General features: G+C 36.4%; 1 protein-coding gene across 4 annotated transcripts in view; it reads left to right on the top strand.

The window, feature by feature from the left end:
- The window catches only part of APOOL (apolipoprotein O like), a 125,488-nt gene that overhangs the window by 67,779 nt on the left and 34,304 nt on the right, over positions 1-23,405 (top strand). For all 4 annotated transcript variants that reach the window (XM_060002810.1, XM_060002809.1, XM_060002811.1 and 1 more), the window contains 4 exons: positions 11,181-11,300; positions 14,203-14,257; positions 15,760-15,858; positions 21,886-21,977. In XM_060002810.1, coding sequence (XP_059858793.1) covers positions 11,181-11,300; positions 14,203-14,257; positions 15,760-15,858; positions 21,886-21,977 — 366 coding nt within the window. The remainder of the gene's footprint in view (positions 1-11,180; positions 11,301-14,202; positions 14,258-15,759; positions 15,859-21,885; positions 21,978-23,405) is intronic.

Below are 23,405 nucleotides of genomic sequence, written 5' to 3'. Positions count from 1 at the left end.
TACTGTTGAATTGCAAGTGTTCTTTATATATTCCAGATACAAGTTCTTTATGAAATACATGATTTGTAAGTATTGTTCATAGGTTGTCCTTTTACTATATTGATGGTATCATTTGCAGCACAAGTTTTTAATTTTGATGAAGTCCAATTTATTTTTTTTTTGCTTTTGTTGCTAGTGCTTCTGATGTTGTATATAAGAAATCATTGCTTAACCCAAAGTCATGAAGATTTACCTTTATGTTTTCTTCTAAGAGTTGTATAATTTTAGCTCTTATATTTAGTTCTGAGATCCATTTTGAGTTAATATTTTGTATGTGGCATGAGGTAGGGGTCCAACTTCTTTCTTTTGTATGTGAATATCCAGTTGTCCATGTACTGTTTGTTGAAAATACTGTTGTCTCTCCATTGAATTTTCTTTGTTACCTTGTTAAAAATCAGTTGACCATAAATGCATGGGTTCATTTCTAGACTCAAAATTCTATTCCATTTATCTATATATCTATCCTTATAACAATACCATACTATTATTTTGTAACAAGTTTTGAAATTGAGGAGTATGTGTCCTCCAATTTTGTTCTTCTTTTTCAAGATTGTTTTGGCTATTCTGTTTGCCTTTCACACCTGTATGAATTTTAGCATCAAATTTTCGTTATATGGGGAAAAGAAAGACAATCAGGATTTTCATAGCGGTTCCTTCAAGTCCATGGATCAATTTGGGAAATATTGCCATTCTAATAATATTTAGCCTTGTAATCCAAGAACATGGGATGTCTGTGATGTATTTCCATTTATCTACATCTTCTCTCTTGCTTTCAACATTTTTGTAGGTTTAAGTGTACAAGTCTTACACTTCTTTGTTGAATTTATTCCTAAGTATTTTATTTTTGGTGCTCTTTTAGATGGAATTGCTTTCTTAATTTCATTTTCGGATCATTTATTGCTAGTGTATAAAAATACAATTGATTTTTGTATATTGATCTTTTACCCTGCAACCTTACAGAATTTGTTTATTTGTTGTAGTAGGGGTTATGGGGGTTCCTTAGGATTTTCTATATACAAGATCATACCATCTGTGAATGGAGATAGTTTTGGTTTGTTTGTTTGCTTGCGTGTTTTTTACATCTGTATTGGAGTATAATTGCTTTACAATGGTGTGCTAGTTTCTGCATTATAACAAAGTGAATCAGTTATACATATACATATGCTCCCATATCTCTTCCATCTTGCGTCTCCCTCGCTCCCACCCTCCCTATCCCACCGCTCTAGGTAGTCACAAAGCACCGAGCTGATCTGCCTGTGCTATGCGGCTGGTTCCCACTAGTTATCTATTTTATGTTTGGTAGTGTATATATGTCCATGCCACTCTCTCGCTTTGTCACAGCTTACCCTTCCCCCTCCCCATATCGTCAAGTCCGTTCTCTAGTAGGTGTGTGTCTTTATTCCTGTCTTCCCCCTAGGTTCTTCATGACATTTTTTTTCTTAAATTCCATATATATGTATTAGCATATGGTATTTGTCTTTCTATTTGTGACTTACTTCACTCTGTATGACAGACTCTAGGTCCATCCACCTCAGTACAAATAGCTCAATTTCGTTTCTTTTTATGGCTGAGTAATATTCCATTGTATATATGTGCCACATCTTCTTTATCCATTCATCCGATGATGGACACTTAGGTTGTTTCCATCTCCTGGCTATTGTAAGTAGAGCTGCAATGAACATTTTGGTATATGACTCTTTTTGAATTATGGTTTTCTCAGGGTATATGCCCAGTAGTGGGATTGCTGGGTCATATGGTAGTTTTATTTGTAGTTTTTCAAGGAACCTCCATACTGTTCTCCAGAGTGGCTGTACCAATTCACATTCCCACCAACAGTGCAAGAGTGTTCCTTTTCTCCACACCCTCTCCAGCATTTATTGCTTCTAGATTTTTTGATGATGGCCATTCTGACTGGTGTGAGATGATATCTCATTGTAGTTTTGATTTGCATTTCTCTGATGATGTTGAGCATTCTTTCATGTGTTTGTTGGCAGCCTGTATATCTTCTTTGGAGAAATGTCTATTTATGTCTTCTGCCCGTTTTTGGATTGGGTTGGTTTTTTTGTTGTTATTGAGCTGCATGAGCTGCTTGTAAATTTTGGAGATTAATCCTTGGTCAGTTGCTTCATTTGCAAATATTTTCTCCCATTCTGAGGGTTGTCTTTTGTCTTGTTTATGGTTTCCTTTGCTGTACAAAAGCTTTGAAGTTTCATTAGGTCCCATTTGTTTATTTTTGTTTTAACTTCCATTTCTCTGGGAGGTGGATCAAAAAGGCTCTTGCTGTGATTTATGTCATTGAGTGTTCTGCCTATGTTTTCCTCTAAGAGTTTGATAGTTTCTGGCCTTACATTTAGGTCTTTAATCCATTTTGAGCTTATTTTTGTGTATGGCATTAGGGAGTGATCTAATCTCATACTTTTACATGTAGCTGTCCAGTTTTCCCAGCACCACTTATTGAAGAGGCTGTCCTTTATCCACTGTACATTCCTCCCTCCTTATCAAACATAAGGTGACCGTATGTGCATGGGTTTATCTCTGGGCTTTCTATCCTGTTCCATTGATCTATCTTTCTGTTTTTGTGCTAGTACTGTACTGTCTTGATTACTGTAGCTTTGTAGTATAGTCTGAAGTCAGGGAGCCTGATTCCTCCAACTCCATTTTTCGTTCTCAAGATTGCTTTGGCTATTCGGGGTCTTTTGTGTTTCCATACAAATTGTGAAACTTTTCGTTCTTGTTCTATGAAAAATGCCAGTGGTAGTTTGATAAGGATTGCAATGAATCGGTAGATTGCTTTGGGTAGTAGAGTCATTTTCACAGTGTTGATTCTTCCAATCCAAGAACATGGTGTATCTCTTCATCTATTTGTATCATGTTTAATTTCTTTCATCAGTGTCTTATAATTTTCTGCATACAGGTCTTTTGTCTCCTTAGGTAGGTGTATTCCTAGATATTTTATTCTTTTTGTTACAATGGTAAATGGGAGTGTTTTCTTGATTTCACTTTCAGAGTTTTCATCATTAGTGTATAGGAATGCCAGAGATTTCTGTGCATTAATTTTGTATCCTGCTACTTTACCAAATTCATTGATTAGCTCTAGTAGTTTTCTGGTAGCATCTTTAGGATTCTCTATGTATAGTATCATGTCATCTGCAAACGGTGACAGCTTTACTTCTTCTTTTCCGATTTGGATTCCTTTTATTTCCTTTTCTTCTCTGATTGCTGTGGCTAAAACTTCCAAAACTATGTTGAGGAAGAGTGGTGAGAGTGGGAAACCTTGTCTTGTTCCTGATCTTAGTGGAAATGCTTTCAGTTTTTCACCATTGAGGATGATGTTGGCTGTGGGTTTGTCATATATGGCCTTTATTATGTTGAGGAAAGTTCCCTCTATGCCTACTTTCTGCAGGATTTTTATGAAAAATTGGTGTTGCATTTTGTCGATAGCTTTCTCTGCATCTCGAGATGATCATATGGTTTTTCTCCTTCAGTTTGTTAATATGGTGTATCACATTGATTGATTTGCGTATATTGAAGAATCCTTGCATTCCTGGAATAAACCCCACTTGATCATGGTGTATGATCCTTTTAATGTGCTGTTGGATTCTGTTTGCTAGTATTTTGTTGAGGATTTTTGCATCTATGTTCATCAGTGATATTGGCCTGTAGTTTTCTTTCTTTTTGACATCCTTGTCTGGTTTTGGTATTAGGGTGTTGATGGCCACGTAGAATGAGTTTAGGAGTGTTCCTCCCTCTGCTGTATTTTGGAAGAGTTTGAGAAGGATAGGTGTTAGCTCTTCTCTAAATGTTTGATAGAATTTGCCTGTGAAGCCATCTGGTCCTGGGCTTTTCTTTGTTGGAAGATTTTTAATCACAGTTTCAATTTCAGTGCTTGTGATTGGTCTGTTCATATTTTCTGTTTCTTCCTGATTCAGTCTTGTCAGGTTGTGCTATTTTACGAATTTGTCCATTTCTTCCAGGTTGTCCCTTTTATTGTCATAGAGTTGCTTATACTAATCTGTCATGATCTTTTGTATTTCTGCAGTGTCAGTTGTTACCTCTCCTTTTTCATTTCTAATTCTATTAATTTGAGTCTTCTTCCTTTTTTCCTTGATGAGTCTGACTAATGGTTTATCAATTTTGTTTATCTTCTCAAAGAACCAGCTTTTAGTTTTATTTATCTTTGCTATCGTTTTCTTCATTTCTTTTTCATTTATTTCTGATCTGATCTTTATGATTTCTTTCCTTCTGCTAACTAAGGGTTTTTTTTGTTCTTCTTTCTCTAATTGCTTTAGGTACAAGTTTAGGTTGTTTATTCAAGATGTTTCCTGTTTCTTAAGGTAGGATTGTATTGCTATAAACTTCCCTCTTAGAACTGCTTTTGCAGCATCCCATATGTCTTGGGTCGTCATGTCTCCATTGTCATTTGTGTCTAGGTATTTTTTGATTTCCTCTTTGATTTCTTCAGTGATCACTTAGTTATTAAGTAGTTTATTGTTTAGCCTCCATGTGTTTGTATTTTTTACAGGTCTTTTCCTGTAATTGATATCTAGTCTCAAGGTGTTGTGGTTGGAAAAGATACTTGATACAATTTCAATTTTCTTAAATTTACCAAGGCTTGATTTGTGACCCAAGATATGATCTATCCTGGAGAATGTGCCATGAGCACCTGAGAAAAATGTGTATTCTGTGGTTTTTGGATGGAATATCCTATAAATATGAATTAAGTCCGTCTTGTTTAATGTATCATTTAAAGCTTGTGTTTCCTTATTTATTTTCATTTTGAATCATCTGTCTATTGGTGAAAGTGGGGTGTTAAAGTCCCCTACTATGAATGAGTTACTGTCGATTTCCCCTTTTATGGCTGTTAGTATTTGCCTTAGTTATTGAAGTGCTCCTATGTTGGGTGCATAAATATTTACAATTGTTATACCTTCTTGGATCGATCCCTTGATCATTATGTAGTGTCCTTCTTTGTCTCTTCTAATAGTTATTGTTTTAAAGTCTGTTTTGTCTGATATGAGATTTGCTACTTCAGCTTTCTTTTGCTTTCCATTTTCATGGAATATCTTTTTCCATCCCCTCACTTTCAGTCTGTATGTGTCTCTAGGTCTGAATTGGGTCTCTTGTAGACAGCATATATATGGGTTTTGTTTTTGTATCCATTCAGCCAGTCTGTGTCCTTTGGTGGGAGCATTTAATCCATTTACATTTAAGGTAATTATTAATATGTATGTTCCTATTCCCATTTTCTTAATTGTTTTGTGTTTGTTATTGTAGGTCTTTTCCTTCTCTTGTGTTTCTTCCCTAGAGAAGGTCCTTTAGCATTTGTTGTAAAGCTGGTTTGGTGGTGCTGAACTCTCTCAGCTTTTGCTTGTCTATAAAGGTTTTAATTTCTCCATCAAATCTGAATGAGATCCTTGCTGGGTAGAGTAGTCTTGGCTGCAGGTTTTTCTCCTTCATCAGTTTCAGTATGTCCTGCCACTCCCTTCTGGCTTGCAGAGTTTCTGCTGAAAGATCAGCTGTTAACCTTTTGGGAATTCCCTTGTGTGTTATTTGTTGTTTTTCCCTTGCTGTTTTTAATATGTTTTCTTTGTATTTATTTTTTGACAGTTTGATTAATATGTGTCTTGGCGTGTTTCTCCTTGGATTTATCCTGTATGGGACTCTCTATGCTTCCTGGACTTGATTAACTATTTCCTTTCCCATATTAGGGAAGTTTTCAAGTATAATCTCTTCAAATATTTTTTCTGTCCTTTTCTTTTTCTCTTATTCTTCTGGAACCCCTGTAATTTGAATGTTGGTGCATTTAATGTTGTCCCAGAGGTCTCTGAGGCTGTCCTCAGTTCTTTTCTTTCTTTTTTCTTTATTCTGCTCTACAGTAGTTATTTCCAGTATTTTATCTTCCAGGGCACTTATCCGTTCTTTTGCCTCAGTTATTCTGCTCTTGATCCCATCTAGAGTATTTTTAATTTCATTTATTGTGTTGTTCATCGTTGCTTGTTTCATCTTTATTTCTTCTATGTCCGTGTGAAATGTTTCTTGCATTTTCTCTATTCTGTTTCCAAGATTTTGGATCATCTTTACTATCATTTTTCTGAATTCTTTTTCAGGTAGACTGCCTATTTCCTCTTCATTTGTTAGGTCTGGCGGGTTTTTATTTTGCTCCTTCATCTGCTGTATGTTTTTCTGTCTTCTCATTTTGGTTGTCAAACTGTATTCAGGGTCTCCTTTTTGCAGGCTGCATGGTCATAGTTCCCGTTGTTTTCGGTGTCTGCCCCCAGTGGCTAAAGTTGGTTCAGTGGATTGTGTAGACTTCCTGGTGGAGGGGACTAGTGCCTGTGTTCTGGTTGATGAGGCTGGATCTTGTCTTTCTGTTGGGCAGGTCCACATCTGGTCATGGGTTTTGGAGTGTCTATGGACTTATTATGATTTTAGGCAGCCTCTCTGCTAATGGGTGGTGTTGTGTTCCTGTCTTGCTAGTTGTTTGGCATAGAGTGTACAGCACTGTAGCTTGCTGGTCGTTGAGTGAAGCTGGGTGCTGGTTTTGAGAGGGAGATCTCAGAGATTTTCACCGTGTGATATTATATGGAGCTGGGACGTCTCTTGTGGACCAGTGTCCTGAAGTTGTGTCTCCCACCTCAGAGGCACAGCACTGACTCCTGGCTGCAGCACCAAGAGCCTTTCATCCACACAGCTCAGAATAAAAGGGAGAAAAAGTAGAAGGAAGGAAAGAGAGAGAGAGAGAGAGAGAGAGACGGAGAGGGAGGGAGGGAGGGAGGAAGGAAGAAAAGGAAAGAAAGTGGATAAAATAAAATTAAGTAAGATAAAATAATTTATTAAAATAAGAAATAATTATTAAGAGAAATTTTTTGAAAAAAACGGTCGGATAGTACCCTAGGACAAATGGTGAAAGCAAAGCTATACAGAAACAATCTCACACAGAAGCATACACATACACACTCACAAAAAGAGGAAAAGGGGAAAAAATCATAAATCTTGCTCTCAAAGTACACCTCCTCAGTTTGGGATGATTCATTGTCTATTCAGGTATTCTACAGATGCAGGGTACATCAAGTTGATTGTGGAGATTTAATCCGCTGTTCCCGAGGCTGCTGGGAGAGATTTCCCTTTCTCTTCTTTGTTCTCACAGTTCCTGGGTTTCAGCTTTGGATTTGGCCCCGCCTCTGAGTGTAGGTCGCCAGAGGGCGTCTGTTCTTCGCTCAGACTGGACGGGGTTAAAGGAGCCGCTGATTTGGGGGCTCTGGCTCACTCAGGCCTGGGGTTGGGAGCGGTACGGATGCTTGGTGAGCCTGCGGCAGCAGAGGCCAGCGTGACATTGCACCAGCATGAGGCGTGCCGTGCGTTCTCCCGGGCAAGTTGTCCCTGGATCCCTGGACCCTGGCAGTGGCAGGCTGCACAGGCTCCCCGGAAGGGAGGTGTGGAGAGTGACCTGTGCTCGCACACAGCCTTCCTGGTGGCAGAAGCAGCAGCCTTAGCGTCTCATGCCTGTCTCTGGGGTCCTCACTGTTCGCTGCGGCTTGGGCCCTTCTCTGGAGCTCCTTTAAGCAGTGCTCTTAATCCCCTCTCCTTGCGCACCAGGAAACAAAGAGGGAAGAAAAAGTTTCTTGCCTCTTCGGCAGGTCCACACATTTCCCCAGACTCCCTCCCTGCTCGCCGTGGTGCACTAACCCCCTGCAGGCTGTGTTCATGCCGCCAACCCCAGTCCTCTCCCTGCGTTGCGACCAAAGCCGGAGCCTCAGCTCCTAGCCCCGCCCGCCCTGAGCAGACAAGACTCTCGGGCTGTTGAGTGCCGGTCGGCACCGATCCTCTCTGCGGGAATCTCTCCACTTTGCCCTCCACACCCCTGTTGCTGTGCTCTCCTCCGCGGCCCCGAAGCTTTCCCCCTCCGCCACCTGCAGTCTCCGCCCATGAAGGGGCTTCCTAGTGTGTGGAAACTTTTCCTCCTTCACTACTCCCTCCCTCTGGTGTAGGTCCCGTCCCTATTCTTTTGTCTCTGTTTATTCTTTTTTCTTTTGCCCTACCCAGGTATGTGGGGAGTTTCTTGCCTTTGGGGAGTTCTGAGGTCTTCTGCCAGCGTTCAGTAGGTGTTCTGTAGGAGTTGTTCCACGTGTAGATGTATTTCTGGTGTATCTGTGGGGATGCAGGTGATCTCCATGTCTTACTCTTCCGCCATCTTCCCGATTTGAGATAGTTTTATTTATTCCTTTCCAACTTAGTGTCTTCTATTTCTTTTTCTTTTCTGAATGCACTGACTAGAACGTCCAGTAAAATGTTGAACAGAAGTGGTGAGAGTGGCATTTTGTATGTTTCTGATGTAAAGAAGAAAACACTCATTCTGTTACTAGTAAGTATGACCTAGCTGTGGGAGTTTTGTGTTAAGAGAACATATTCTGTATATTAGTCCTTTGAAATTTCCTAAGACTTTCAATTCCTGAAATGGTCCAGGGTGCAGTCAGTTTTTTATACATTTCCATTTGTGCTTGAAAATATTATGTAGTTTACAGTTGTTCAATGCACTGTGCTATATATATCTGTGAGATCAAGCTTGTTGAATATATTTTTCTGTACCAGCAGTCAATAGATTTTTTTCTTAAAATGCCCTATAGTAAATATTTTAAACATATGCAACTCTGTCACATCGTCTCAACTGCTGTTGTAGCACAAAAGCAGCCGTAGACAATACGTTAATGAATGAGTATAGCTGGTGACCCTATAAAACTTGATTTACATAAACTGGTGACTAGTCCATGGGCTATAGTTTGCCCACTTCTGCTCGTTACTATTAGTTTTTATTTTTAATCTGGTTTTTGATCAGCCATCATGGAGAATAAGTTAAACTTCCTCTATGATGGCAAATTTGTCTATTTCCCCTTGTTTCATGTATTTTGAGAATATATTAATAGATGTATACAAGTTTAAGAATGTACTCTCTCATTATTTAAACTTTTTGTCTTAATATAGGCACTTGATCTCTAGTAATGATTTTTGTCTCAAAGTCTGTTTTGTCTAATATTAATATAGCTTATAGTAGCTTTCTTTTGGTGGCTATTTGCCCAATATGTATTTTTTATTCCTTTTTTTCCCTAACCTTTCTAAATAGTTGTTTTAACAATGTCTCATAAACAAAATGTTGGCTGTATTTTGTAAATGCAATCTCGTCATCTTTGTCTTTCAACTAGATCATTTTATCCGTTTGCATCTATTATAATTTTTAATATCTTTGGAATCATTTCTACCAAGTTTTTGTGGTTTTTGTTTTTCTTACCTCTTCTGTTCTTTTATTTCCTTTCTTTGCTTTATTTTCTCTCTTTTTTTTCTATAACATAGTTTGTTAATTCTGCCTTCTTTTTATTTTCTTTTATTGGTCACCCTAGAAATTTTAACCTGCATTCATTTTAAGTCTCATCAGTATATTTACCCTCTGTCCAAACCATATTAAGAACCGAGAACATTTTAATTTCTGACATCCCTTCCTAACTTATACTATATTGATACTCAGAGATGTAGTTCTATTTTTTAAACACATGCCTAAAAATTATTATTTTATACGTTCATTGTTTTAGTTTTACCCACATATTTACCACTTTCTTTGCTAATCATTCCTTCTTCCATCACAAACCTTCTCAATGGGAATATTTTTATTCTGCCTTAAGTACATGTTTTAAAATTTCCCACTGAGGGTCATTTGGTTACACATTATCTTGGGTTTTGTCTGTCTGTGTGCTTCTCCCCTCATTTTTGAAAAAAAGATATTCTACTGAGTATATAATTCTCAGTTAAGTTACTTTTTTTTAGTGCATTGAAGATATTATATTGTGTCTTCCAGTGTTGTTTTTGAGAAATCAGAGTTTATCTAATTTTTATTCCTTTGAAGGTAATCTGTCTTTTCTCTCTGGCTTTTTTTTTTTTAATATCCCCTCTTTGTCCTTGGTGTTATAGAGTTTTACTATGACTTGTCTAATTGTGGAGTACTTTTTATTTATCCTGTTTGGGATATGTTAGTTTTCTGAACCTGTCAAGTGTTCATAAGTTCTGGAAAAATCTTGACTATTCTCTTCAAATATTACTTCTGCCCCATCTTTCTCCTTTTCTCTGGAACTCTGATTAGACATATATTAATATTTCTCACTCTATCATACGTATCTCTTTCATACTTATTTTTCATTTCTTTGCATAAAAATTTCTTTAGGTCTACTAATTCACAAAATCTCTCAGCAACTGTAAACTGTATCCAATCTATTAAAACTTATCAATTGAGTTCTTTATTTGTTTTAATTTCCAGTTCTAGAAGTTCTCTTTCTCTTTATTTTCATTAGCTTTGGTAATTTTTGTAGTCTCTTGCTCTTAACTCAAATTTCCTCTTTTATTTCTCTAAAAATAAAAAATATATGTATTTGATACCATATGTTCTAGTATATACATTTTTTGTGGCTCTGATTCTGCTCTTTGTTGTTTCTGCTAGCTCTTGTCCAGATGCTTCCTTGTGTTTTCTGATTTTGCTTCTTTGTGTTTTTTAATTTTTCAAAATTGTGGTCTCATATTTCTTGGACCTTTATCTGTTGTAAATCTTTGAAGTCTGGGTAGCTTCCTTCAGAGAGGAGATGTTCATTTGCTTCTGCCAAGCATCTGTGGGGGATACCAGCCTGGGAGCACCTTAAATGTATACTTAATTTGAGATTTCTTAGATTATCAAGATAGTTTTATGCTGCACATTATGAGTTCTCACTTGTGCTTGCCAATTCTTAGGAAATATTTCTTTCCTCTCTACTCCGTGCCCAATCTTTGAGACAATCAGTTTTCCTAACAGTTCCTTGGAGTGAACTGTTTATTTCTAGTTCAACCTTAAATTGAGCATGCAGCACCTTGAGATGCCAATTTTATAGGCTCTCCAGTAAGATTGCCCACCTCAAGCTCATTCTGGGTTTTGTTTCCTGATCCCATACTCCATGAACCATCTGTTTTACAGCAAATGACATCAAGGTAAAAGCTGGCTTAAAATACATTTTATCAGCATTTTTAGTTGTTTTCAGTAGGAATGTTGATGAGGATTCTTATTCTGCCATACTGCTGGAAAAGGAAGTTCAGCTATTTTATATTTTTGACATGAATTTTTTTCCTTCTAGCTCCCCATATATACTGCACCACCTCTCCAGTCTAAATATGTTGATGAGCAGCCTGGTCATTTACAAATGGGCTTTGCGTCCATTCGCACTACAACTGGTCGTTATATTGGCTGGTGCAAGGTAGGTGAATTCTGATAGTGGTTTCATATCAGAGGGTTCTCATTTTATTACATAACAGTTGTTCCAGTTATTCATTGAAGTGTAACAAACTACCCCAAAACTTAGTGGTTTAAAACAGCAACTGTTCTATCTCATGATTTTGTGAGTCAGAAATTTAATCAGACTTCAGACAGCTGATTCTTCTGTTGCATGTGGTGTTGACAGAGGCCACCCAGTGGTATTCATCAGGTGAATGGGCTGATTTAGAGGGTCCAAGACAGCTTCATTCTCTTCGCTGGCACCTTGTCACAGATGGCTAGAAGGCTGGGCTCAGCTGGGAATGTTGACTGAAGCATCCACACCTGGCCTCAGGTAGTCAGATAACTTACATGGACAGTTCAGGGCTCCTAGAGAATATGTTGCAAGAGGCCTTAGTCAGAATTTGCCAAGCTTCTTACCTGTCTTCAGGTGTCCAGGAAGGTTACTTCTACAGCATTCTGTTGTTAAATGAAGTCATTAAGGCCAACCCAGTTTTTATGGGAGGGGAATTAGATACCATCTCTCAATATGAGTAGCAGCAAAGAATTTGTGGCCATATTTAATCTACTCTACCACTACTGCATAGATTAAAGTAGTTCAGCAAGCATTTATGTCACGTGGCATGTACAAAACATTGCTTGACCTTTTATATGAAGTTCTGAGATTACTTCTGCATTGTTAGTTATTTGGCTGAGTAAAATATTCACTTGTTAGGTTTAGTTCATAAGACCGTTTTGACTATAGTCAGCTATTGGGCAAAATAGAATTCACCTTATTTTAATACTTAGCCTTCAATCATCATTATCCAGCAGCAGAGGGGTGGAGTAAGCTAGTACAATACTGCTGTTTCATAATCATCGCATCAACATAGATGTGTGCTAACATCAACATCTGCAGTGTCAGTGTCATAATGATAATGGTGGTACCATTGTTTTCATCATTCTGACCTAATAACCACAAAACTTTTCCTCAAGTCTAACCTATCCAATTGTGAACCCTTGTGCTTTTTTTTGTTTCTAATCCATTCTTTTTAAAAAGAAAATTCTAATGGTCTTATGAAATATCAAATCTGTGAACTCTGGTCATTTCAGATATTTAAAACGTCTGATGAATACGTGGTGTTATTTTTTTTAAATTTGTGCCTGTCAGACAATTCTAATAGACTTTTATAATTCTAATAATACACTTTTAATAGTTTGACTAGTTGTACTACACACTATTAACAGTTTGGTCTCAGCAGGAAATAGCTTAACTAATTAGGGTCTGAGTCATGCCCCTGAGGCTGTATGCCAACAGCTGGATGATTCAGACTGAAGTCTCTTGACACCTAATTTTCCGTAGTGTTCTCAAAGTTGTTTTCAGTGAGGTTAATTGTTCCTGTAAGATCTTTAAATTGCTGTTGTTACTATCACCCAATTTAAGACTAAAAGGACTTTTTACTCTGGTAATATGCTGAAATGAATAGATTGAAGAAGGGCACTTTCAAATGCATTTCGTCTTCAATGTAAACATTTCCTCTCTAATGTTCTCCTTAAAATGTAATCTATTCTTTAAAAATTACCTCCGGCTCAAATTACATTCTACATTAAACTTAGAATCACAGGGCAAATTCAATTTCTATTCCTACTCCTTAGTGTTTCGAAATTTAGGTAGCAGCGACCTCCAGTGGTAAAAGTGAATTCCTAAACACAGCTAAGGAAAATTTCCCCAAAGTTTTCTTCCTCAACAGTTACATTATTCCCAATCAACTGATCAGTAAGCATTATAATTTTGAGGTGAAATTTTCTCAAGAGACAGTCCCCAAGGAGAAGTAGCTCAGTGGCAGTTAGGGTCTGTGTTGGTTTGTACAGCTTTAAACCATGATGAACAGGATGAACTTCTGCATCTGATCATCATGAAAGTATCTGTCTGAGACAAAGTTACTAATACCAAGATATATCAATAGAAATAATTTAATTCTTTCCTATCTAATATAATAATATCTATTGTCTTTGCTTTGAAAATCTCTTTTTTTGTTTTTATCCCATGGTTTCATAGCAACTAGTTCAGAGATGGAGACCACATATTTAGACTGTGTTTTCTAGTTTTATCAATAGAGTACAGCATGACTATGGGCAATTACTATGGGTAAATTATTCCATGCCTTCATTTTTCTTCTGATGTACTTGAGATAGTACATATCAAAAAATGTGTGTAACAATATTTCTTGCATTAAAATAAATAGTTAGAAACAGGTAAAAAGAATCTTTGATTTAAAGCTTTAATCCCTTAAGTGGGCTAATATAATCTTGATTTGCAGATAATTTATGTTCCTGTTGAAAACAAGATGGACACTAGTCTGTGTAGGATGATTTCTATTCTAAGATAAATGTCTTATTTAGATTTATTTTTCTCATTCTAATGAACACTAAGAAAAAGGGAGAAGATGAAGCACTTTTCTTTAGGCTTTTTGTTGTTTTCTCCACAAATCATTATGTTGTTGCTGCCTCATCTTTATTAATCAGATGTTGCTTCTAAGCTGAAATATACCTCTCTTCATGCTTCTAAAAAATTCCATTCATTTTTCTACGCTATCATAAAATAAGATGATAAATCTCTGTACTTCTGTAATAACTTTTCTGTGAGCTGCTCTGATTATTTTATTGGCATTACTTTACCCATTTATATGAGGAATATAGCAAACAAGTATTATCCATGTTAAATAGAATGAAAAGCAAGAAGTGAAGAGAAGCTAAGTTCAACAAGTGTCCACATAGAGAATAAACAGGAAAACTAGATTTAGATTTTGGTGCAATTTCATATAATCTCAAAGATGTGGGCTATTTGACCTAATTGTCAACATCTTCAAAAATGCAGATGTCCTTTTTTCCCCCTTTTTACTTAGGGTGTTTATGTCTTCATGAAATATGGGATAATGGATACAGTACAATTTGGAAAAGGTAGGTTGAGTGAACTGTCTATAATTAGAAATGTTCTATTGTCTTTTTAACTTGCAAGGTTTAAATGTGAGAAAAATAAACTTGGTATGTTATCCATTATCATGTTTTACCAACTCAGAAGATACTCTATATAGCAGTTTATAATAATAATAACAAAGCAATAGTATCTGTTATTTATTTAGCAATTATATGTTGAGGCATTATGATGAGCATGTTACATAATTTATCTAATTTTATTTTGTAGCAAATTTCTGGATGTCGGTATTATAATGACTCCCATTCTACAGATGAGGAAACTGGGGTTTAGAGGGGTTAAGTAGATTACCAAGGTCACATAGCTAGTAAGTGGCAACACCTGGACTCAAACTGGCTGTTTTAGGTACGAAACGCATATTGTATACTCATACAGCATAAATTAAACATATATCTCCATTGTTATTAATTAGTTTAAATAAGTACTATTTGATGTTAAAATACATAGTATTTTGCTATTGATTGCTAGGAAACACGATATCAATTAGTCACCCTAGAATATTTGAGCTAGTGTTGGAAAACAATTGTGTTTGACTCGTTAGTTTGATAATGTTGTTTGGCAGCAGGTATAGCTCCCTAACATTTTTTAGACTAAGCCAGTTGTCAAAATAAATGTGTATTGGGGGACAGAAAGAACACCTAAAATTTTAAATGCCTCTGTGATGTTGAAATGCCTCTGTGTATGTATTATCATTATTTAATGTGTGTAGGAATTAATTCCAATTAAGTCCAAATTATATTCCTCATCAACCTTGAAGAATATGATTAAATTCCATTAAATTAATAATTAATAATTAAATAAATAATTATGATAGAAGAGTGTGTTTTTTGGATTGCATGGAACCAGAAACCATTTAAATATATAAAAAGCCAAGAAATTTGGACCTCTGCCCCCTTTCCATCTATTTTTTGTCTAGACTCACTTCTCATTCTGCTCATTGGTTTTAACCAAGAGCAATGGCTTCTCTGAGTTTACTGGGGAGTAGTGGCAAGCAGAGTGATAGCTGCATGTTTCCTTAGACTGTTATTCAAAGTTTCCTGCTAAAGTATCTATTTCAGTTCTTACTAGATCCTACCAATGTTTGAACAGATAAGGCCAGAAGCATTTCCATTACAAGAATATAATACATACACAATGAGGAATTTGCTTTATAGTAATTCATCTTAATCCATATAATGCTAGTGTACACTCTAGCATTATATTTCATTAAAGTGTAATAATCGCCTGTATTAAGGAAACAAATACCATTAAATCAGCTGTGGAAGGAAGATTTTATTTTGTAACAAGTAACTATTAACAACTGGCTTTTTAAGTTGCTGGTCAAATCATTATTTTGTGTAGTTCTTTTGAAGAATGTTTTAAACCATCTGCTATTATCTTAGCAAATCTCTAACTTTTCTTCATCATACCTATATAGAATGTCAATTATAGTAAGTTATTTATATTATTTTTCAAATGATTTCTTGAGATGCATATGTCTATTTGAAGAATCCACCTCGAGATTTTCTTCCGAAAATTGGAGTGATTACAGTTTCAGGATTGGCAGGCTTCATTTCAGCGAGAAAAGGTAGGGTTAAAAATATATAATCTTTCTTTTAATGCCATTATATTAATTTCTGAATTTATTTATACAAACAGTTTAAGCACAGTGTACAGTAAGTCCCCTACATATGAAACTTCAAGTTGCAAACTTTCAGAGATGCAAACAGGCATTCGCATGTCCAATCATGTAAGTTAGTTCACGTGTCTGGCGTTGCTAAGAAGCACCAAGTGATAACGATGGAAACAAAAGTGAAAATAATTGAGAGAGTAGAGCGAGGCGAAAAGATGGTAAACGTCACTCTTTCTTATAACATGAATCATTCAACCATCGGCAAGATTGTAAAGAACAAGAACAAGATCGTGGAACATGGGAAGTCTATTGTGCCAGTGATGTGGACAATAATATCAAAGAAGCGTGGAAAAATGATGGAGGACATGGTGAAACTTCTCAGTGTGTGGATGCAGGATCAGCATCAGCGTTAAGTCCCACTTAGCTTAATGCTGGTTCAAGGGGAAGGGAAAAGCCTTTATAAAGACTTGAAGAAGAAATACAGCAAAGAATCAGAGGGCCCATCTTTTAATGCCAGGCATGGCTGGCTTCATCAGTTCAAGGCTAGAGCCAACATTTACAACGTAAAAGTAAGTGGCGAGGCCGTGAGTGCAGATATGGTAGCTGCCTGGGAATTTCCTAAAATGCTTCGGGAAATTATTGATGAAGACGTGTATTTACCCGAGCAGGTTTTTAATGTGGATGAGACAGGACTGTACTGGGAGAGGATGCCAGACCGAAGTTATATCAGCAAGGAAAAAAGTTGATGCCAGGCTATAAAGCAGCAAAGGATAGGCTAACTCTGTTGTTTGGTGGCAGTGCTTCCAGCAAGATGAAGCTGAAGCCTCTCTTAGTTTATCATTCAGAGAACCCAAGAGCCCTGTAAAACAGCCAAGGGCTCTCTTCCTGTTGTGTGGAAGAGTAACCCCAAAGCCTGGGTTACAGAGGCCATTTTCCAGTACTGCTTTTTCCACCACTTTATTCTGGAGGTAGGGAAATATTGCTTGGAGAAGGACGTCCCATTCAACATTCTTTTGCTGCTCGACAGTGCTCCAGGCCACCCCCCATTCATGGACGACTTTCATCCCAATGTCAAAGTAGTGCATCTACCACCGAATACTACATCGCTCATCCAACCTATGGACCAGGGAGTTATAGCCACTTTCAAGAAATATTATTTACGTCACACTTTTCGTCAGGAAGTAAAGGCAAGTGACGAATCAGGAACAACCTTGCGACAATTTTGGAAGGACTATAACATCTACAAGACCATAAAAAACATTGACTTTGCTTGGCGTGAGGTTACGGCCATCACCATGAATGGGGTTTGGAAGAACCTTTGCCCGCAGTTTGTTCACAATTTTTGTGGATTTGAAAAGGTGGATGAGGAGTCCAAAGAGGTCTTCAGCAACTTAGTGACCCTCAGCGAGAAGCTGGAGCTAGATCTGCAAGAGGACGACTTCATTGAACTGCTTTCTGTGCAACATGAGGAGCTTAGTAATGAAGACCTGATGGAATTGGAGGCCCAGAGAAAGGATGAAGAGAGACAAGAGGAAGAAGTAACTGAAGAACTGAAGAGATTCACGGCGCAGGAAATGGCAAGGGGATTTTCTTAGTTTTTGAGGCACAGGACCCTAATGTAGAATGGTACACAAAGGTTGCAGCAGCCGTTCAGAATGCAATCCAGTGCTACAGTGTCATCTGTGACGAGAAGAAAAGAGCTACTACCCAGACATCACTGGATCGTTTCTTTTAGAGGGTAGATAGAAATGAATCCAGCAAGGAGCCAGAACCTATGCCACCAACGTCAGGCATGAGTGAAATTGCAGCTTGCCCTCTATCTCCTGTTGCTGATGATCCTTCAGCTCTACATCTCCCATTTCCTCTCGCTCCTCCAGTCAGTGACTCTCCTTGCTTGTTCACTCGATGCCAGCCCCTGTATGCCAGCTGTTGTACTGTATTGCTGTACTTCTTGAGGTACTGTACTGTAAGATTAAAAATGTTTTCTTTATTTTTTGTGTTTGTTTTTTATGTATTATTTGTGTGAAAAGTATTTTAAACCTATTACAGTACAGTACTGTGTAGCTGATTGTGTTAGTTGGGTACCTAGGACTAACTTTGTTGGACTTAACAAACAAATTGGACTTACAAACACGCTTTCGGAATGGAACTCGTTTGTATGTAGGAGACTTACTGTACCACTCTTCTGATTCAGGGAACATTTTCTATTAGTGTAGTGAACTGCTTACCAGTCAGGTTCCCAGATGCCAGCCAATGGCCAGTCCTGTAAGCATGCCTTTCTAACAATGGCAGTCTTGGGCATATGTTAACTCTTTTCTGCACATCACTAAATAACTCTTTCATAAGCACATGGTGAATTTTGTATTTGCCCATCTTCCATCTCTGGGTATAGAAATCTCTCTCAGTAGGATTACTGCCTCCACTCCTCACCTAAGCCCTTACTAAGCTGGTGCAGTTCTCTGGTCAGTAGCCATCTGGGGCACCTTCCATTCATCCTCTGTCCCCAGTGCCAGTCATTGTCCGCAAATTAAATTACATGTTGTTGCAAGTCACAGCTCTGAACCAACCTGGAATCTGACATCAGATATGTTATGGTTGGTTTGCTCAGCTTTAGTCCTTAAAGTAGCCTTAACCCAAGTACACCTAATCAGATACAAAACATCTGAATTATAAGAACATTCCAGCATTCTAACTCTAGCCCATATATCTTATCCCAATAGATCTTCCCTATAGCTAGTATTAATCATAGCTTGTATCATATTTTTTATTCTAACACTATATGCAACTTCTAATTGAATACATGTTATAAATTATTCATTAGGAAAGACATTGAAAATCAGGATCACCACATGTAACAATAAGAGAAAGAATTAAATTTTGAATGAAACCGGCCAAAGCATATTACTCATTTCTCAGTGAGAAACTCATAATCCACTTGTAAGAGAAAATGTTCCTTAGGTCATTCACAATGACTCCATGTGTCAGAGCTAGAATAATCTAACCCAGTATTTTTCAAATTACAGAGCTCAGTTTATAAGTAGGTAGTGAAATAAATGTGGTGACTCTCAGGAAGCATTTTATTAAAAAATAAAATAGAGGACAATAGCAAATATCAGAGTGTTTTGTACTCAGTATGGATAAATATTGTGAAACTTCTGTTTCAGTGGAGTGTGTATGTGTGTGTGTGAAAGAGAGAAACGTCAGAGACAGAAACAGAGAGAGAGAGAGGTCATAATGTAAAATTTGTTCTTTAGTATGAGTCATGGTCAAAAATGTACGAAAGATGTTGGTTTAGTCTAACCCTATAATGCTACAGCTAGAGGTCCAGAGAAAGGAAATCATTCAATGATTTCATAGTACATATTACATAGCTAGTTAGTGTCTTGTGTCTAGAGTCCCTTTCTACTTACAGGAGTAGGGCTATTGAACCCAAGTGAAATTTATTTTCTTGTAAACTGGCCTTTCATATCAAGTAAAGAGAGGATGAATGTAAGTCTTTTTAATATTGAAAATAATAACAAAGATGTATGTGTGAGAAATATTCCATTGTGTGTGTGTGTGTGTGTGTGTGTGTGTGTATGCAATGGAATATTACTCAGCCATAAAAAAGAATGAAATAATGCCATTTGCAGCAACATGGATGGACCTAGAGATTATCATACTAAGTGAAGTAAGTCAGACGGAGAAAGACAAATATCATGTGATATCACTTATATGTGGAATCTAAAAAAATTATGTAAATGAACTTATTTACAAAACAGAAACAGACTTACAGACATAGAAAACAAACTTACGGTTACCAAAGGGGATAGCGGAGGTGGGGGTGTAGGGAGGTAAATTAGGAGTTTGGGATTAACAGATACTACTATATGTAAAATAAACAATAAGGACCCACTGTATAACACAGAGAACTATATTCAATATCTTGGGATAACCTATAATGAAAAAGAATCTGAAAGAAAATATATATAACTGAATCACTTTGCTGTACACCTGAAACTAACACAGCATTGTAAATTAACTATACTTCAATTTTAACACATTATTGACTGGGGGATTTTTGCAGAAACTGACACCTGTGGCCATAATATATCTCTGGTCAAAAATGTGTTAAAAGGTTTCAAAAAAGTATAACAACTACAAAAAAAGTAAATAAAAAATAAAATAAGATGACACATCAAGGAAAAACTGCCACCTTCCAAGTTTAGGAGCAGCACAATTAGGGGAATTTGACTGAGTCAAGGAAACCTACATTAAAGGATGCTAGGTCAGTAAAATCAACAACCAAACTACAGATACTAGAATAATAGTGAGCAAGACATATTTTAATATAGCTAGACCCTCTTTCCCAGTATCACAAAAACCTGTCAATATTTAAAGGAAAGCTACAGTAAAGGTTGAAGCAGCCTACTACCCACCTCCCTCAATGCTCTGTCTGTTGTAGACATGACTGTAGAAGGCCTTCTTACTAATAAACTGGACAGAGAAATACATCTTGTTTTTACCTACCCTAAACTATAAAGTTGCCTGCAAACATTGCCAGGTATTTTTCATCATAGTCTTTACTGATATACCAGATAAGGTGTCTCATTTTTAAATTAAGGGTTGTAAGAGCTGTTTCAGAAAATAAAAGTACTTACCCTAATTAGAAACCCCATCATCTAATTGTCCAGATCACATTTACAGTCCAGGGTACCCAGACAAGCATTTAAAGTACATATTGTTTTCAACCAACAGTCTGTTGGAACTAAACTATGGCTTAGAGTGGTGGGTTTCACACTATTCAATAGAACCTAGGGTTCCATGGAAGTGTTTAGGGGTTGTATAGGGATAAGGAAAAAGCGGTGTAGATAGGGCTTGATAATGAGCTTCACTCCCTCAGGCTAACCAGAGTAGCTTCAAGTCTGTAAGTTTTATATATGAAGTTCCAGGTGAGATTCTATTCAAAAGACTTTTTTAAAGGATTTTGCTATTTAAAAAAAAAAGTTTGAAAATGACTCAGATGCTTAGTTAAGGCACTTTTGGAAATGAATGAATTATTGCAAGTTACTTGCAATTTTTTTAACTTTTTATTTTATATTGGAGTACAGTTGATTAACAATGTTGTGTTAGTTTCAGGTGTACAACAAAGTGATTCAGTTTTACATATACATGTATCTATTCTTTTTCAATTTCTTTTCTCAATTAGGTTGTTACAGAATATTGAGCAGAGTTCCTTCTGCTATACAGTAAGTCCTTGTTGGTTATCCATTTTAAATATAGTAGTGATGTGTACAAGTCAATCCCAAACTCCCTATCTCTCCCCACTACCCATCCCCCCCCGGTAACCATAAGTTTGTTCTCCAAGTCTGTGAGTCTGTTTCTGTTTTGTAAATAAGCTCATTTGTCACATTTTTTAAAGATTCTGCATATAAGCGGCATCATATGATATTTCTTCTTCTCTATTAAATTATTACTTTAGTATTCAAAATCAGTGACACGAAGGAATTATGTCCCTTTTAAAATCCTTAGCTGACCAGTTAGTTGGATCCTTTAGCAATCTAAGGACTTAATCAAAAAAGGATCTCTGAGAGTCCATTTCAGTTTAACATGGTGTCACAAAAATGGTAGTTGATTAATTCTCTATATTGTCATGTTTTATTAGATACTTGAAAAAATGTGGTTACAACTGTGGGTTTCTTAGGACATGAAAAAATACCTAGTTTTTTAAAAGAAGAAAATCATCAACCCCCTTTGTGTAGGTAATTATCAATGTTAGATTGAGAATACTTTTCTTAAATTAGACATGACAACTAAGGGGTATTAATTGAACTGTAATACTTAAAGACATTTTACCTATCATCTTGATTGGTATTATTACCTAAAGAAAATTTAACATAGGGTGATGGCTTAAAGGGGAACAAAGAAAGCATGAAAGTTATAAAAGCATCAAGTCTCTGGTAGCATCTGTTTGGAGTTTAATAGTTTGTTTGAATGTCATAGGTTCTAGGTTTAAGAGAATTGCTTATCCACTGGGACTGGCCACTTTAGGAGCAACTGTTTGCTACCCTGTTCAATCAGTAATAATTGCAAAGGTAAGTTCTTTTTAAGCAATAGCTTCATTTCAGTACTTGTTTAAACTCTCAGTGTGACAATGTTTAAATGTCATACAGCACCTGCAACATTTAATTTTCAGAGAAATATAGTTGGTATTCTCTTATGTTGGCAAAATCACATCAGCATCTCAGCGTGGTAAATGCCATGGTTGATTACATGATTATCACAAATAAATAGGATGAATTTGTTTAAATATTATTCAAGGAAGTAAATGCTGATTTGAGGGTTAAGTTCAGAGACAATGAATTAGAATTTATGGGGAGAAATACTGCTCCATTGTTGAGCTGTGTAAAATTCAGTTTTTAATTAACAGAAAATTATACCTGCTGGCAGTTGTCAGTTCAGCAATTTAAAATAATGCAAGAAATAACCAACTGATAGAAAACAGAGGCTTCTGAGGATTAAAAAAAAATACACACACATATGCACACTCAATTTTGAAATCCATATTATAGTTGTTTTGTCATTTTCTTGTGAGTTTACCCTACAAATCCAAAGATTCTCCTAATGATTTGAAGAGTTTGTGTCAGTATTGTTATTTTATTTTTTAATACATATTTGGATTGAGAAGGAGAACTTTGGGATATAGTTTTTTTCTTCCATTCCTTCTACTTTAATTACCAACATTTAACATTTCCCCCTCACATTTGAAGTATTGTGTGGTGTTACCAGGACTTTCTGTACTTGTATTCTCATTACTTCATCTCTTTAATTATTGATGTCAATAAAGCTGCCTATTTAGTATTTTGAGAATGTCAAGGATATAGTGCCCTATGTAGTTTCTAATATGATCAAGCTATAAAAGCTTACAGCAAAGGAAGAGAGCATTATTCATTAAATCTAGTTAAACTTGAGGTAATTGATGGGTAAGATGATAAACTTATTTTTTTTAATATTTTCTAAGAATTTACATAGGAATTAGCCACTTAAGTTCATATAATGTTAGTACTAAAAGAAACCTTTGAGATCATTAGGTTCAACTTCCTCATTTTCTCATTTGCCAATTTGGAAACTGTGGCCCAGAGAAGTTCCAGTGACTGATTTGTCCAGGGTTCTATTCAGCTTCAGACATCTTGCTTCCCTGTCCATTTCTCTTCCCAGTGCATGATGCTGCCACTGATTGTTTTTGTTTGTTTAGAATAATGACTTTGTGGGGGTTTTTCTTAAATAAAATTGGTACCTACTTATTCTTAAATAATTTAAGCATTACAAAACAGAATAAGAAAAAAACCAACTAACCACCTGAAATTTTTCATCCAGAAAAATATGTGTTAAAATTTGATAGAATGCTATTCTAGACATTTCTTCATGCATACATAGACATAGAAAGATAGATGGATGAATAGATACAGTTTCGTAAGAACAGGATCATAGTATAGTATGCATCTTATTTTTAATTTTAAAAA

Source organism: Delphinus delphis, chromosome X, assembly GCF_949987515.2.
Source record: "Delphinus delphis chromosome X, mDelDel1.2, whole genome shotgun sequence".
Classification (NCBI taxonomy): domain Eukaryota; kingdom Metazoa; phylum Chordata; class Mammalia; order Artiodactyla; family Delphinidae; genus Delphinus; species Delphinus delphis.
The sequence above is the reverse complement of the archived record's forward strand: the minus strand, read 5'-3'. Positions and strand labels throughout refer to the sequence as shown.